This window comes from Pelobates fuscus, chromosome 5, assembly GCF_036172605.1.
Source record: "Pelobates fuscus isolate aPelFus1 chromosome 5, aPelFus1.pri, whole genome shotgun sequence".
In the NCBI taxonomy this organism is placed as follows: Eukaryota; Metazoa; Chordata; class Amphibia; order Anura; family Pelobatidae; genus Pelobates; species Pelobates fuscus.
Genome location: NC_086321.1, coordinates 268,960,289 through 268,977,075, shown reverse-complemented (window position 1 = coordinate 268,977,075; position 16,787 = coordinate 268,960,289). Strand labels below are relative to the sequence as shown.

Here is a 16,787-nt window from a genome sequence, read left to right as displayed (position 1 = left end):
CTGTTTACATATGTAAAATCAATGATTGAGAGAGGCAGTTACAATATGTTGGTCATTGATATTGTAATAGATAAATTTCTTTCTCAGGTCAGTTTTGTGAATTGGGAGTCGTCGACCACTCTCAGCCAATCAACAGTGCCCCTGAAATTTCAGAAGCCGGATGCCACTGGAGGCAACTTTGGGGTTAAACCATTCTCGAGGTTATGGCAGCACAATAATTTAATTTAGGTTAAGTTGTTTTGGTGCCTGTAGTGTCCCTTTAAGCAAAGAACAGGAACATCAAAAACGTTTTTAACAATTGTTAAGATATGCCTATAATTCTAGACTTAGTAGCTGATATAATTATTGTGAATTCTTGAAAGTAAAATATATAGATATTTATTTAAACCGTTAACATTACTGCATAAAAACATCCGGTATATCAATAACCATTAACCTTAGAAAATAATCTGATTTTGAAATAGACTGATCTCTCCGAGAAGTACATGAAAGAAAAAATGTACAAGTTAAGATATTCTGGCTTACAGTAACACTATAGGGTTAGGAATACAAACATGTTTTCCTAACACAATAGTTTTACCTTACCTATTTAAGTGTTCATTCCCCCAAGAGGGATTAAAAGGTATTTATTTGCCTACCATTACTCCCTCATTGTGCTGGTGTCACCGCATCCCCTCCAATGGTTAAGATCATCAAGATTGATCATCCCAGCCAATCCAAAGCTTCCTAATAGAGAAGCATCGGAAAGCTATGGTGTATGTGCAACAAATACCTGTGTTGCGCCAATCAATGCTCCAAGAGCAGCATGTGATTGAGATCCGAGTTTGACATAGTTCACACAGGGGAACTTCTGGTGGCTGTCAGGAAGGCAACCATTAGAGTTGTGTGTAACCCGGCAATTGAAACATTGCATTAAAACTAAAGGGTCACTGCACCCAGACCACTTCATTGACATAATATGATCTGGATGCCTATATTTATATATATATATATAATACCTGTTTGTGAACTATGTTTATTAACTATATTTAATAACATGAAACAGTGGAGATTTATTGAGAACAGACTGATTACTGAATTTAGGCAAAAGTAACAAAAATCAGTAAAATCTGTTATTTTTGTGTAAATTCTCAAAATACAAGCTGCCCTCTGCTGATCTTATGGTAACTATAAGCATGTGAAACATGTATAACAGACTAATTTATTAGATATTATTATACATTTTAGGGTGGTTTTCATCTGTGGAAATACACATATTACCTTTACTCACAATCCATAAAAACAGGAAACGTTGATTTAGTGATTGTCACCAATAAGATGTAGGCCATTATATATTTTCTGTAACATGACGTTCAGTGCTACATTATGGACTTAAATAATATACTTAGTACGTTAGTGACAGAACAGCAAGAAAAAAATGACATCACAAAAATGGTGCTGTGTTCTGTTAAAAAGGCTTTAAATATAATTACGGTAAGTTGCAAGGCTCTAAATACATTGCATATATTGGACCAAAGCAAAATTATGCTCACAACAGCTTTGATCAACAGAATAATTCACTAATATAAAAGCGAAGTGAACAGAAAGTATCTACAAACAATATCATGGGTACCTCCGGGCTGATAGCCATTTCACTTTTGAGATTTTTATATAGTTTCAGACTAAATCTACTGAAGTTAATATTGCAATTGTTGCACATTTATTAGAACGTGTCATTGTCTAATGCAAGTGTTTTATTGTTTATTTTTTATCAATCACTCAATAAATTTTGTATGACTATTTTCTAATCGTTTCTCTGTCTCCTCAATTTATGAGAACAACATCCGGAAAGCTCATAACTATAAAGTGATTGTGGCGCCCTGATATTGTTTATAGATATTTTCTATTCACTTTGCTTTTATGTTTAAAAGGGGTTGGGAGTAACTCTCTGGTCAGAGGAAAGCCTGCACTAATTAGCACTGTGTGCTTTACTCACCTATCTATATTTGTTAATTCACAAATATCACTTATAACACCAAATTCTACTAAAACAAAGGTTTTACCTTCTCTGAAATGGAATTCTCTCAAATGTTGTTTAAAAGGAATTGGGTTGAGCAACATAATATAGAGAGCAGGTGTCAAATAAGCAAAACTAGCTGCTTCGACTTCTTAGGCTAATACGATTAGTTTAAAAAAATAATGAATGTGGAATAACCATATGCTGCACAAACCCCCCCAAAAAACTCAATATATTGGTATTCGTACAACCTGGCACATTTCTACCCAACTGAACAATCTTAAACTAACCAGTGCCAAGCCTTAGTGCTAATTCTGCCATGGACATTGAAAAGGACATTTGTAATTATCAAGTGACAATCACTGGCCTTTTTTGAAGGAAGAGGATTTGTGTTGATCAAACATACGATTGATTTTGTGTTGATCAAACATACGATTGAAGCTACGATTACCTACAAAACAAATCTGAGGGCACAGAGATCAAAATGGTTTGATTTCCCAATGCAGTTGTATGACTTGTATGTCTGGGGAAAAAAAACAATAACAAGAAAAAAATAGTTGTATGGATATTGTGTCATAGTTGTCATTGTGATGATCCTTTTGATGCATAATGTCAGACACAACTGAGGTATGGCACAGGTGCTACGTTCTTGCTCTTCTTTGACGATTCCACTTTCTGAAATAAACAATGAAAGGGGGTCCTGCCGTAAGGCACAGTCTTCACCGCGGCTTTACACTCCACTCCGGCACTTGGGATAGATTGGCCCAACCAAGTCGGCCAGCCTCTTTTTCCTCACTGTGGGAAAAAAAAATACAGATATCAGTGATTAACCTATTATAATGTACTCAATAATTATAATGTACTCAATAAAACATTTTAAACACCTCCGAATGAAAACATATCCCTGCAATCTTTGTAGCCAGTAGTGACTTTCTGCAGCCGATAGCAACGAGTAATACTGACACTACGGACATTACACTGTATAGTTATTCCAGTAACCTGTGCTATTTCCTTACGCATGCCAATCATGCATAGCTGTTGAGAAGAGGGCTCTTCAATTTCTGCATCAAATGTTTAAAGTTAAAGGAACACTATAGGGTTATGAACACAAACATGTATTCCTGACCCTGTAGTGTTAAAGCCACCAGCTAGCCCCCCTGGCTCCCCCTTGCCTCCCTAACAATAGTAAAATCTTACTTTTGTTCAATTCTGTAGCTGCTGGCTCTGTCGCTGATCCACCTGCTTGGCTGACATATTCAGAAGTGTTGTTCTGAGCCAATTACAATGCTTTTTTAAAGGATTGGCTAAGACTGTCAAAGGGGCAAATTAGGGGCAGAACCAGCACAAGCCAAACACAGCCCATGCCAATCAGCATCTCCATGTAGAGATGTATTGAATCAATGTATCTCTATGAAGAAAGTTCAGTGTCTTCATGCAAAGGGTGGAGACACTGAATGCCAGTGCTGCAGCACTGCCCCAGGAAGCACCTCTAGTAGCCATCTGAGGAGTGGCCAGTTAAAGGTATCCCTAGGCTGTAATGTAAACACCGTGGCCAGGAGTGGCCAGTAAAAGGTATCCCTAGGCTGTAATGTAAAGACAGTGTTTATTGCAAAAAGTCTGAAGGGAATGATTATACTCACCAGAACAAATACAATAAACTGTAGTTGTTCTGGTGACTATACTGTCCATTTAATCTAATTATCTCACAACCATGAAATTGTGATTCTATCCTGTTGCTATTCTGTGTATCATTTTTGTAATCTCCTAATATATTTTAGCCTTGTATTTTTTTAAAATTACTTTACTTACTAAGTGCTATATAAAATGGGAAATGTGAGATTGATAATCTACCAATTTGCAATACGCTTTCAAGCAATGCAATTCAGAAGATGCATTGTATGAAGTCTAATAAAAAAAAAAGTCTGCTAATATTAAGTTAATGTATTATGTTATCCTCACTTGTTTTTAAAAAATAGGATTTTCCAATATATCCCCTTTGGATTACTGCAAAACAGATCATATAATTTTTATGTATGACTTTGGCTGAGGGCTCTTTGTGTTTCCTTGTTTTCTGAAGTTTTTATAATGATCGGTGCACAATCCGTGCAGTAAAATCTAATTATTACAAAAAAAGAAGAAATGAACAAGAAAATGGCATTCTGGGAAATAAAACCATGGTGGATATAAAGAAAGCAAGATTATAGAAAACTGCTTTGAAAAAACAGAAGGTGGCAGCATAGAGCACTGCCTGTGGCACAGGTAATGAAGAAGTGATGCCAAGAGAAATGTATAGAAGTTCTGTCTATACTTATACATCCTCCATGTCCAGAGCAGGAATGTTATGCCACGGCCCATCACTTCTATGCATACGTGCTGTAAACAAGATGCAAGTCAGAACCAACTTTTACAATTTGCAATACAATTTTAAAAAGGAACATTTTTTTTTTCGATCAAACCTACCTTACCATAAAATGGATCTGATAGAATGCCTTAAGTGATATGCAATATTAAAAAACAGAGGGGGCTTAAAGGGACACTATAGACACCCAGACCACTTCAGCTAATTGAAGTGGTCTGGGTGCAGTGTCGCTTTTGCCCTTAGTGCCAGAGAAAGTCTCCTAGACAGCCACTGGAGGCGTTTCCTGCATCCAAACAGACCTTTGGTCCGTTATCTGACGCTGGACATCCTCACACTCTTCATGAGGGACTCCAGAGTCAGATTTTCCCTATAGGAAAGCATTGATTCATTTGCCGTGCATGTGCATTAGCGCCTGCTCATCGTGGGACGTCCATGGGTGCGGAGTGGAGATCGGTGCTGGATAAGGTAAGTAAATAACGGGTTTTGAAAACCCCAAGAAGGGAGTTCTTCTTCATTATGAGTCTAAATTCATCAGATTCAAATTAAAGGGACACTATAGGCCCCCAGACCACTTCATCTTATTGAAGTGGTCTGGGTGCAGTGTCCTTGTTGCATTAGCTTTGCAGCTGCAAACATTGCAGTGCTAAGACAGACTCTAGTGGCTGTCTACGAGACTGCTTGCTTGCTAGGTGACTTTTAGTTGTCTTACTGACACTGGACGTCCTCACGCTCTCCACGAGGACACCCAGATTCAGTAAATTCCCCATAGGAAAGCACTGATTCAATGCTTTGCCCCCCCGTCGGATGACATCAGAGGAGGCGGAACACCAGTCCAGTGGTAAGGGACATTGGTGCTGGTATCAGGTAAGTAAATAAAGTGTTTTTAACCCTTTCCATGCTTGGGAGGGGGGACGCAAGGTAGGGGGGCAGAGGCAACTATAGTGTTAGCAATGCAGATTTCTATTACTAACACTATATTAGAGGTCTCAATTTATTAGGCTTTTAAAATGATTTATCTACAGAAGTCACCATTGAAATCTACGTTTATTTTTTATAGATAAATCACTTAGAAAGGTTTCCTGACAGTATTGAATCATTTAACAAGCTTATTAAATTAAAACAAAAATCTGCAAATAATTACACAGGTGCTTATGTAACATATTACAATCTTTTCCATGATAATCCCACCAAATTCAACATTCTAAAGTATTTTTAATATCTCATGAAGTGTCGTCTTGTAAAAAAGCTAAATTAAAATGTGGCAGCGATATTGCTGTTAATCTATGGATCCCTAATTAGGCACTTTAACAAATGCAGTTCAATGCAGTGGTTATAGTGCTATGATTCAATGGGGTCCATTTCCTGGTTTTGTTGTTTTTTTTTTATTTGTTTTTTTGACAAACTGCTTATGAACAACTTGACAAAAAACAGGGCTCTCTTCAGCACTCATAAGCCTGCCCCTCTTTAGTGATCTTGATAATGCATGTATATGCCCTGCAGTATATGGATATTTTTTATGTTCACTAATAATGGCCGGCAGATGAATGTAGAACTTTTCACGTGCTTTCCTTTAACATGTTTTACTCAAAACACACAAAAAGAAAGCACTTAAAGGGACATGCATCACCTGACAATAATTGTTTAAACCAGTAAGCAAACACTTTTAAACAAATATACAAATCATAAAAAAAGCAAGAAAAACTTTGAAAAGTATGTAATAAACATTTATCAATGTAGTATAAACTTGGTCAGATTGCATTATTGAGCAGGCCTCTCTGTTAGGGGAGTTTCTTCAGCATCCAACCCTCTACCTCTTACATACCCACCTTAGTTTCAGACAAATCCACTAATGAAAGAAACAGGGCATCGTGCAGAAGCAGAAGAAAGAAACCGGACACCAGAGCCTGCTTTGCTTGATCACACTGATCAGACTCCCTCTCTGTCAGGCATGCCCAATGCACTATACCAGCATTCCCAGGGATAGGACACTGATTGGTTCAATCAATGTCCTTCCTGAAGTGTGTGTGGAAAGCATAAGAAAGAAGAAGCAGGTAAATATAGAAAAAAATATATATACCTGCTTTTATAAGCCTGCAGAAAAAAGCAGGGTAAGGCAACTGACTCATTCAAAGCTAAAGCTTTTGAATGAGACAGTTGTCTCTCAAGTGTTCAGTAAAAAAAAAAGAAAACTGAGAAAAATACCTAAAACATACTTCATATGGATCTCTTCATTTAAAGGACCACTCTAGGCACCCAGACGACTTCAGCTTAATGAAGTGGTCTGGGTGCCAGGTACCTCTAGGATTAACCCTTTTTTTTATAAACATAGCAGTTTCAGAGAAACTGCTATGTTTATAATGAGGGTTAATCCAGCCTCCAAATCCTCTAGTGGCTGTCTCACTGACAGCCGCTAGAGGCGCTTGCGTGCTTCTCACTGTGAAAATCACATTGAGAGCACGCAAGCGTCCATAGGAAAGCATTGTAAATGCTTTCCTATGCGACCGGCTGAATGCGAGCGCGGCTCCTGCCGCGCATGCGCATTCAGCCGATGACGTCGCGATCAAGATGGAGAGGAGGAGGAAAGCTCCCCGCCCGGCGCTGGAAAAAGAGGTAAGTTTAGCCCCTTCCTCTCTCCAGAGCCCGGCGGGAGGGGGTCCCTGAGGGTGGGGGCACCCTCAGGGTACTCTAGTGCCAGGAAAACGAATATGTTTTCCTGGCACTAGAGTGGTCCTTTAAGATCAAAGGCCAACATTACATGTGGAATAAATGTATATATACATAATATCATTGTTATAAAGTTGCCCATTAAAGTATACTGAAGGAAAAATTATAATTAGTATATTTTTACATCGAAAAATAGCTACCAACAAACACATTCCAATACGAAACACTCTTGGGTTTGTGTTAATTTATGTTTTAACTTACCAAGATCATTATTGTTCATCATTGCATTCGAAGCTCGAATCCTGGGGCCTTGTTGTGTAAAATGATAGCCAAACTTCAAAAGGGATGAATTTTTTTCCAACATATTTGCAATTTCCATTTCTACCTTATTCCCGAGAGGCTGACTCTATTAAAAAATACACATATGTATTATAACAAAAAGCATAAGTCCGTGTAAAGAAAAAAAACAAAACAATAAAACAATAACAAAAAAAACAGCTCAACTCACTAGGAGGTAGATCAACTATTTACATGTTACAGTACTTTTCCTACATATGAGTCCATATTTTCTGGATTCTCTGAATTTCTGCTGTGGAGAACTGAGTGACTAGGCAGGTTGGTAGGTGTATGTGACTAAGATAGAGGTACGTGAACAGGGAGATGGATAATGAGTAAGATAAGACAAGTTGGGCTGGATTGGTGTATATATATGTTAATCAGTTGGCGGAGTCACTGTGAGTAGGTGGGTGACTGTATGTGAGTGTAAGGAAATATGTGACAGGGTGTATGGCAGTATGACAGGTTAGGGGTGACAGGGTGCATGCAGGGCCGGCGCTACCATAGGGTGGACTGGCCCTGGGGGCGCAATGTCAGGCTGACCAACAGGAGGGAAGCGCACTGACCGCGGAGCCCAGCCTTCAACCGCCTGCCCGGCCTCCTACCCTGGTGTCTGCCGCAGGCTGTGTGGGGGGAGCGGTGATATGAATTACATCATATCCCTGCTCCCTGTGTACCACACAGCGCGGCTGGCGCCCAGTGATTGGGCTGGGCTGCAGGGCGGGACTCCACAGAGCCGGACAGCATGCACCCCAGGGACCAGGTTGAACAGATGTAAGTATGTCATTGTGACTGTGTATGTATGTATTTCTCTGTATGTATGCATGTATCACTGCTAGTGACCCCATCACCATTGCAGCTGTCTGGATTATGCACTTACCTGATTATCTATCTTCAGTTCAACCAGAGATGAATTATATTGGAGGGCTTCAACAAGAGCAAGTATGCCTGTTCCGCTAATGAAATTGGACTCCACATTTAAGCTTTTTAATGAGCTGTTGACCTTCAACATGTCTGCCAAAGCCTTAAAAATGGAAGAAGCCCTAAATCAGTACACAGCACAGGCACAGGACTGGAGGCATACAGTTACACAAGAAAGAGAGTTATGAAAAGACAATGTTCACTAAGCAGTTTTACCTATATACTATGGTCAGGTAATTCACCTTTACCTTGCAAAGGCCCTTTCTTAAAGTGGGTCAGTCCCTTTCAGAGGTCTTTGGATAATTAGCAAAGACTCCTGAAGGTCATATCTCTAGTTAGGGTTCAGTGGCCACAAGTTATAGATGAAAGAGGTTTTACATACCTGAATCTGTCCCTCACAGCCTCCACTGTCTCTGGTGCTAAATCTGGCAGAGCTGTGTAATTTCTGTACCCTTGCGCATGTGTGAGAGTACATCACTGAGGTCTAAGGAGGATCACACGGGAGCCCCCACAGATTGATGCCTGAATCTCACAGCCGTCATTTGTGATGGCTGCTGGGATTGGACAAAAGTTGACAGCGGGGCTCTGTCTTTTATCAACTTGTGTCCACCTCAGGCTTGCCCAGAAGACAAAGCAGCTCCAACTTTGTCTTATGATATTTTTGGATTGCTTTGGAATTTTAAAAGTTCTTGTTAATTACCACGCTTAAAACATAAAAGCTAGTATAAGGCTCAGGAGTTCGGCTATCACACCAGGGTACATTTTATATTTTATAAATTAAGCACCAATTCAAGCTATGTATGTCCTTTTAGAGCATATTAACAATCTAAGCACTATAATGCTGTGCAATACTTTGAATCAATGCACTGCATATCACTAATGTATCACTAATGTATGCAATGTGTGGACAACTAGTGGATTACATTGGAGAGATATTTCATCCAATATTCTCATAAACATTTAGAATTTCAGGAGCCGCAGAAAGAGTGTGTTTGGTTTCTCTTGACAATACTGTGCACTACACTTGCAAAAATGATATGAGCTAACAGGAGTAACTCCATGGCTTGTAGATAGGATATTGCCTAGTTACACCCTCCTTCACTAGGAGAGGTAGAGTTACACCTCCGCCAGCAATCCAGAAATATCTCTGTATTACCGGGAAGATTTTATTATAATTTAAAATATTAAAGGGACACTATAGTCACCAGAACAACTACAGCTTATTGTATTGGTTCTGATGAGTATAATCATTCCCTTCAGGCCTTTTGCAGTAGACACTGTTTTTTTTCAAAGAAAAGGCAGTATTTACATTACCGCCTAGGGATATCTCCACAGGCCCCTCTTTACATGAGGTGCGTTTTAGAGGTGCTTCCTGGGGCAGTGCTGCACACTGTGCATCACTGACATTCAGTGTCTCCACCCTCTTCATGGAGACACTGAACTTTCCTCATAGGGATGCATTAAGTCAATGCATCTCCATGAGGAGATGCTGATTGGCCAGCTGTGTTTGACTCGTGCTGTCTCTGCCCCTGATCTGCCTACTAGACAAGCTCAGCCAATCATATCGGAAAGCATTGTGATTGCATGCCCAGAGCAACACTTCTGATGATGTTAGCCAAGCAGGCAGATCAGAGGCCGAGCAAACAGCAACAGACGATTTTACTATATTTAGTGGGGAATGGAGGCCAGCGGGGCTAAGTGGTGTTTTTAACACTATAGGGTCAGGAATATATGTTTGTGTTCCTTACCCTATAATGTTCCTTTAATCATATACAAAAATAAAACTACTACATTGAATTCCATTACTTTTATATATTTCTTAAATAAAATGTTTTACAGATATGTTAACTTTCAAAAAATATATATAAATTTATTCAGTTTCATAAACGCAAACTTAGTTAAAATCTTACTAATATTACTCACAAAGGCAACGGGATCATTGCTTCGTGTTCCTACTACGCTTAACTTCTTCACGTATGTATTTTTTTTCATTGCTTCTGCGTAAGCCTTTAATGTTACTATAGGTATGTTCTAATGATGAAATATAGAATTAAAAGACAAAAGAAGCATATAAATCAAATATCATTCATTCTAGAATGCAAGGCTTGTATACACTGGTAGATGTGTATAAAAAAATATTTGTGAAACAAAAATAGCATGCTAGAGACACGTAGGTATATGTAATCATACAGCACGAACAAACTATCTACCTATCTAATTATTATTGATTGACAACACACAGGCATATATACCCTTTCAGGACAGCGAGAAAGCAATTACCGTATTTATCGGCGTATAACACGCACCTCATTTTAAGAAGGAAATTTCCCCCCCTCCCATAGTATTCTCCCTCCCTCCCATAGTGTTCCCCCACCCTCATCCCACAGTGTACCCCCCCTTTCCATAGTATTCTCCCCCCCAAAGTATTTTCCACCCCCTCCCATAGTGTTCCCCCCCTCATCCCATAGTGTTCTCCCCCCCTCCCATAGTGTCCCCCCCTCCCCTTGTCCCATAGTGCACTTTCCCTCCCCTTGTCCCATAATTACTTACCTGTCTTGAAGCGTGGTCCGGCTTCACAGCGCGCACCGCGGTACAGGAACTTAAATTTCAGGTTCCGGTTTCCGGTGGGACTGAAAGGAAGTGTGCACACTGAGTGCGCACTTCCTTTCAGTCCCGCCGGAAACCGGAACCTGAAATTGAAGTTCCAGTACCGCGGTGCACGCTGAACACCGGCCCACGCTTCAAGACTGGTAAGTAAACCTTCACATTCGCTCCATAAGACGCACAGACATTTCCCCTCACTTTTGAGGGGAAAAAAAGTGCGTCTTATGGAGCGAAAAATATGTATATCGGCGTATAACACGCACACATCATTTGCCCCCTATTTTCAGGGAGAAAAAGTGCATGTTATACGCCAATAAATACGGTAACTTATAACCATGAATTAATTTCCAAACACCTTAAGTGTTAATGAGAAGCAGGCAGAACCACATTATGGGTGAAACACTAATTGGATAAGGTCAAACAGATGTAACAGGTGAGAGGATAAGGCTGACATGCAGCATACATTCAATGCACAATAAATGGCAAGAAAGAAAAGACCTTATATTGTTCTGCAAGCATACTCATTGTCAGAAACAGACCTCCAAATACAGGAGAGGAGAAATGGTGTAAATAAAAAAGGAAATGCAAAAAAACGTGCTCAGAAGCACTTCGAGGTTACTTAGTTAAAATGTCTGACTGTTCGGAACCTTTGTAAGACAATCAAGAGATACTCTAAGTACCAAAACAGCTTCAGTTTAATGAAGTTGTTTTGGTGTATAGATCATGCCCCTGCAGTATCACTCTGAAGTCTCTGCCATTTAGGAGTTAATTCACTTTGTTTATGAAGTCTCAGCTACGCCTCAACTGGCTGAGACTCATACAATTTTCATTAGAAAAAAAAAATTGGCTTCATTTTCAATCTGATCTACCAGCACAGTGAGTTTATTTTAGAAGTTGTTATCTCATACTCTGCTAATCAAACTTTTCTCTGCTCTTAATTCAACTTTAATCAGGAGGCTGGTGTAGGCCACAGCAGGCTATTAACAGAAGAGGAGATACAAAATCCTAAATTAAACACACTGTGCAATAAGGGAAGCTAAAAAAACAGACTCTTTTACAGGAAGTGTGTAGGGAGATTGTGTGAGTCTCAGACATGAGAGGTGAGGCTAGGCCTGCATAAACAAAGAGATGTAAATCCTAAATTGCGGATACTTGTGCAGTAAAACTGCAGGGGCATGATCTAGACGCCAAAACCCCTTCATAATGCTAAAATTGATTTGTGTTTCAAATGTGTCCATTTAAAACTGTAAAAGAGACAGAGCAGAGGAAAAGTATGACTGTTCTGTGTGTCAAAACAGAAAAACACCATCACCACATCTAGACATAAGCAAAAAAAAGAAAACTCTTCTTGAAGGAAATCAAGCTATAAAGCTACATTAAAACTAACCCATTGTGCCAAAAAAATGAAGGTCCCATCAGTAATTCCAATAAAAAGACAAATCACCCAAAGTACCAATGAGGTACATAATGGATGAGGAGAAGGTTTAGGTACTCCCAGTCCTAAGGCACATGATTTTTCAAACACCTATTGGGGACATTTTCAAATGTCCTATTGGGACAAGGACTGGGCAGAGGTGTCTGTGGATGCCTAGCAAACAGGCATTGAATCTACTTGCTCAGCTTTCTGCTTCAAATCACAATTGTATTTTATTCATAGAGACCTTTTTTCCATAGTCTGAGATTGGGCGCACGTTATAAAGGGATAAGAGCAGATTTAGGTGGCAGGAATTGGTACCTAAGCACATTGCTCATTATGCCACTTGCAGGGTGTTGGCATCCTAAGACACTGCTTCCTGCCTGACCGTAGGATTGTAGAAAACAGTTTCAACCACTGAAGGCAGCCTTTTGTGATGGAGGAACCAAGGTCCAAGATGTTGACCATTTTCTTCACGGGGAGCACCCTTCATATGTTGTCACCACATTAAGACATAAAATATATAACATCTATAAAAGAGCATGGCCACTTACTTTAATGTTATTAAGATTAACCTCTTCCAAATCTGGATCATTGTTCTGAACCCGTTCCAGTGTATCTTCTACATCAGTTGAATTAGGTTCTTCATCAGGGACCGGCTTATATTGTGTTGGTTTGATAACGCCTAAGAAAAAAAGACAGATTGTGACTAGTAGTTTTAACGCATTACTCTAAATAATCCATTATAAATAGTTTGGTTTTTTTTTATCTGGCTTGGAGTTTATATAATGCATACCAAGGCCAAAACCAAATGTATCCTAACTGTTAACACAATTTACCTCCTGCTTTGTTGGTCTAGAGGGTCATTTAAATACATTCTGAGATAATGCTTACAAACTCCCTATAACCAAAGGTGACCTGTGATTAAACAAATGGGGCCCCACAAACAGGGAAGTCTTAATGTGTTATTTAAAGAGATTAATGAAGAGTCAGAGCCCCAGCTGATCCCTTTGCTCACTAAATAGCCATTAGTGGATTGGAGGAGTAGGTTATTTGACAATGATACAAGTGATGCAAAATTAACCAGTAGACAGCATCTACTCATTCCATACAGTATATATAAGTGAGTGTAATAGCTACATAGTGGCCCACGGGATCAGTGGGGTCCCTCTGGATAGATATGCATATTTACAGAATATTGTTGGAGGGAGAGATTTGGCTGCTTCTGCCAAAGGCCTAAGTGGTCAATAATTGCTTCAATTAGTTTTTAGATTGGTCTGCTATGTGCTGTTTGGAGTGTGGCAGAACCATTGTCCCATTGTTTTGGGGAAAAAAAATGTTTGGCCTGCGACAAATTACACTGTGGGTTTGTGTTCCTATACAATCCTATTCTTTCAATGAAAAAAAAAAATAGTCGCCCATAGAAAACGTTGTGATTACCTAATGTAGCTCTGGCATATGTATTTTTCTTTTTTACAAGTGTCCCTGATTAGATGGGAGCTTTCATAAAATATAGCCTTTCTTTAGCATTCAAACTAAATATAGGCATGTTCCTTAGCTTTGTTATATAAATATATATATACTTCCCAATCTCTACGAGTGCTATTTTACATAAACATAACTTCAGTTTAAACATTACTGTCACTTTAAATACATATTTTTCCATGCTGTCCTTTTTTTAACATTGGTATGTAATGTTATATGTGTCCCCTGAAAATCTATGTTTACCTTCTATATTACACAAGAAACACTTAACGATATATACATAGACATCTATGAAACATCATGTACGGTCTGTAAAAAAATGCTTAACGTTCAGTTTAAGATGTTTAACCAATTTAGACTTACTATTTAGACCCTCTTTGTTGACGATAGTACTGCTAGCGAGCGCCTGATAGTACTGCTGGTTACTCATAAGTGTGTGCATTCCAAGGATGGCTGGGAAAATATAACATATCATTACTCAAATCAGAACATAGAAAGCATTCGATTAGTGATGTGCAGGTCTTACCAGCTTAAATAGTATCTATGTTTTGTAGGCTTAGTATTAAATATGCAATTTAGAATTTCAGCAAATCAAGCTTGAGTTTAAAATAAAAAGACTCACCTTCTGAGTTCCCAATAATCAATCGCTGTTGCTAACCTCATATCTCAAGTACTGGCACGGGTCCCACCAAACATTGACGCTAATATTTACAGGAGATGTATGACCCCCATCACTGTAGTCTGTACATTTCTCTTGCGCTTTCTCGATCTGCACTAACAATTTCTTGTTCACTTCCTTTTAATTATCGCTCGTTGTTCAACTCCTTGCTTTTTTATTTTTTTACAGTTTGCTAGCACACAGAAGCTAAATAGATATGTAGCTTGAAGGGTTACTTCAGGGAACGTAAGTGGTCATGGTGCTAGGAGTATGTATGTGCAGTGTTTCTGCTTGAAACACATCCAGAGATCTTTTTAATTGGGAGCTGGGTGCAAATTGCACCCCAGCATATTTGACATTGGCATTCAAGAACTCTGTTCCGGGCTGCCTAATGCTGCCAACAGACATTAAAATATTCCCCTTGCAGGCAGAGCACCTACCCTCACTGGTTTGGAGAGTACGCATGCGCTCTGAGCTGGCAATTGGTCCAATCACAGGCCTCTCTTTGAAAAGCCTGTGACATGAGGACGGGGTGTGGAGGTTAGCACCGGGTTTTATTGCAATCAGAGCGGTGCCCAATAGGGCATTTTACACAGAAAAGGTCCTCCGCATCAAAGGGTTAAAGTAACCCTTTTTAAACAATTAAGCTAGGTATTTTAAAAATACTACTTGGTTCTTATACTGTTCAGTCCACCACAAATCTAACTCTTTTTTATTACAACAAATAAAGAATGAGCCCATTCACTGACAAAAAAGAGCTGTGCCACATTTAAAGGGTTTTCATATAAAACATATATATATATTTATATATAAGTATAGTGGCACTCACCCTTTCATGTTGTCTACATATAAAGAAAAAATGCCCTGGTGCAATCCCACGCTGAGTATAGACAATAAATGAAAAAGAGATGCACTCTAAGGTCTTTAGAAGAAATCACTGTTATTTAATATCCAACAAAGTTACATAAATCCGATCGACGTTTCAACCTCTTCAGGTCTTCCTCCTCTACATATAAAGAAAAAATGCCCTGGTGCAATCCCAAGCTGAGTATAGACAATACATTAAGGAAGACCTGAAGAGGTCGAAACTTTGATCGGATTTATGTAACTTTGTTGGATATTAAATACCAGTGATTTCTTCTAAAGACCTTAGAGTGCATCTCTTTTTCATTTGTTGTCTATACTCAGCGTGGGATTGCACCAGGGCATTTTTTCTTCTAAAGACCTTAGTGATTTCTTCTAAAGACCTTAGAGTGCATCTCTTTTTAATTTATTATATATATATATATATATATATATATATATATCTCAATGAGGTACATACCATATATAAACAATATATATAAACAGGTTGTCAGGTATGTGTGTAACAACTTAGGAACTACATCAACAGCAATATGTTACATTACAGGTGAAGAATTACACTTACAAAACATTAATATACAAAAAAAGATGTATATGGCCTTATTTAATATTTTTGGATGCGCTTTTTACATGTTTTAATATTTGGATGAGCTTTTGAAATTTTTTTATATTTGTATTAAAAGTTTGAAAATTAGTTATTCAAAATATTAAAACATCAAATATATATTGTATCTAAAATATATATATTTCTCATACCATCCTAAAATATTGAAAAGTTTGTCCAAAAATATGAAATAATTTGAAGAGTTTGTCCATATTAAATTGAGGCCTACAATACTCCACAAATGAAAGACTCAATTTCTTGATTAGACATCAGTGACCACTTGCTTCACCCTAAATGAAGACACTCCAAAACAAAAAGAATGTCAGCATGGTCATACCACTACAATATTTCCCACTCATTTTATATATAGAACCCCATATCTATACAATATTACCACTCAATTAACCATTCTCTCTCCTTATAATAACATAGGCTTGGCCAGTCAGCATCTCCTCAATAAATGCATCTCTATGGGGAAAGTTCAGCATCTCCATGGAGAGCAACACACATCACTCACAGCCATCAGTGTATACAAACATCCACCATGCAAACTTCCTATTACAACTTTTACAGATAACACAATTTTACTGCTACTCTTTCTAGGTATTCTTGCAGCTTTATTCTTTCAGTTTAACATTTTTTATATTCACCCTGTGAGCTGCAAATACCCTACCTGTTCCAACAGTGTGCAACATGCTTCAAAATTAGTGTATCTCTAGAACAGGGATAGGCAACCTTCGGCACACCAGATGTTTTGGACTACATCCACCATAATGCTGGCAAAGCATCATGGGAGGTGTAGTCCAAAACATCTGGAGTGCCGAAGGTTGCCTATGCCTGCTCTAGAACATGCAGTATCTCACAAAAGTAAGTACACCCCTC

General features: G+C 38.7%; 1 protein-coding gene across 2 annotated transcripts in view; it reads right to left on the bottom strand.

Annotated features, from left to right (window-relative positions):
• Window positions 1-362: 362 nt before the first annotated feature.
• Window positions 363-16,787, bottom strand: part of TMOD1 (tropomodulin 1) — a 93,795-nt gene continuing 77,370 nt past the window's right edge. For both annotated transcript variants that reach the window (XM_063455283.1, XM_063455284.1), the window contains exons 5-10: window positions 14,143-14,232; window positions 12,849-12,979; window positions 10,200-10,307; window positions 8,236-8,379; window positions 7,281-7,425; window positions 363-2,791 (exon numbers count right to left, since the gene is read on the bottom strand). In XM_063455283.1, coding sequence (XP_063311353.1) covers window positions 2,727-2,791; window positions 7,281-7,425; window positions 8,236-8,379; window positions 10,200-10,307; window positions 12,849-12,979; window positions 14,143-14,232 — 683 coding nt within the window. In that variant the 3' untranslated portion in view covers window positions 363-2,726. The remainder of the gene's footprint in view (window positions 2,792-7,280; window positions 7,426-8,235; window positions 8,380-10,199; window positions 10,308-12,848; window positions 12,980-14,142; window positions 14,233-16,787) is intronic.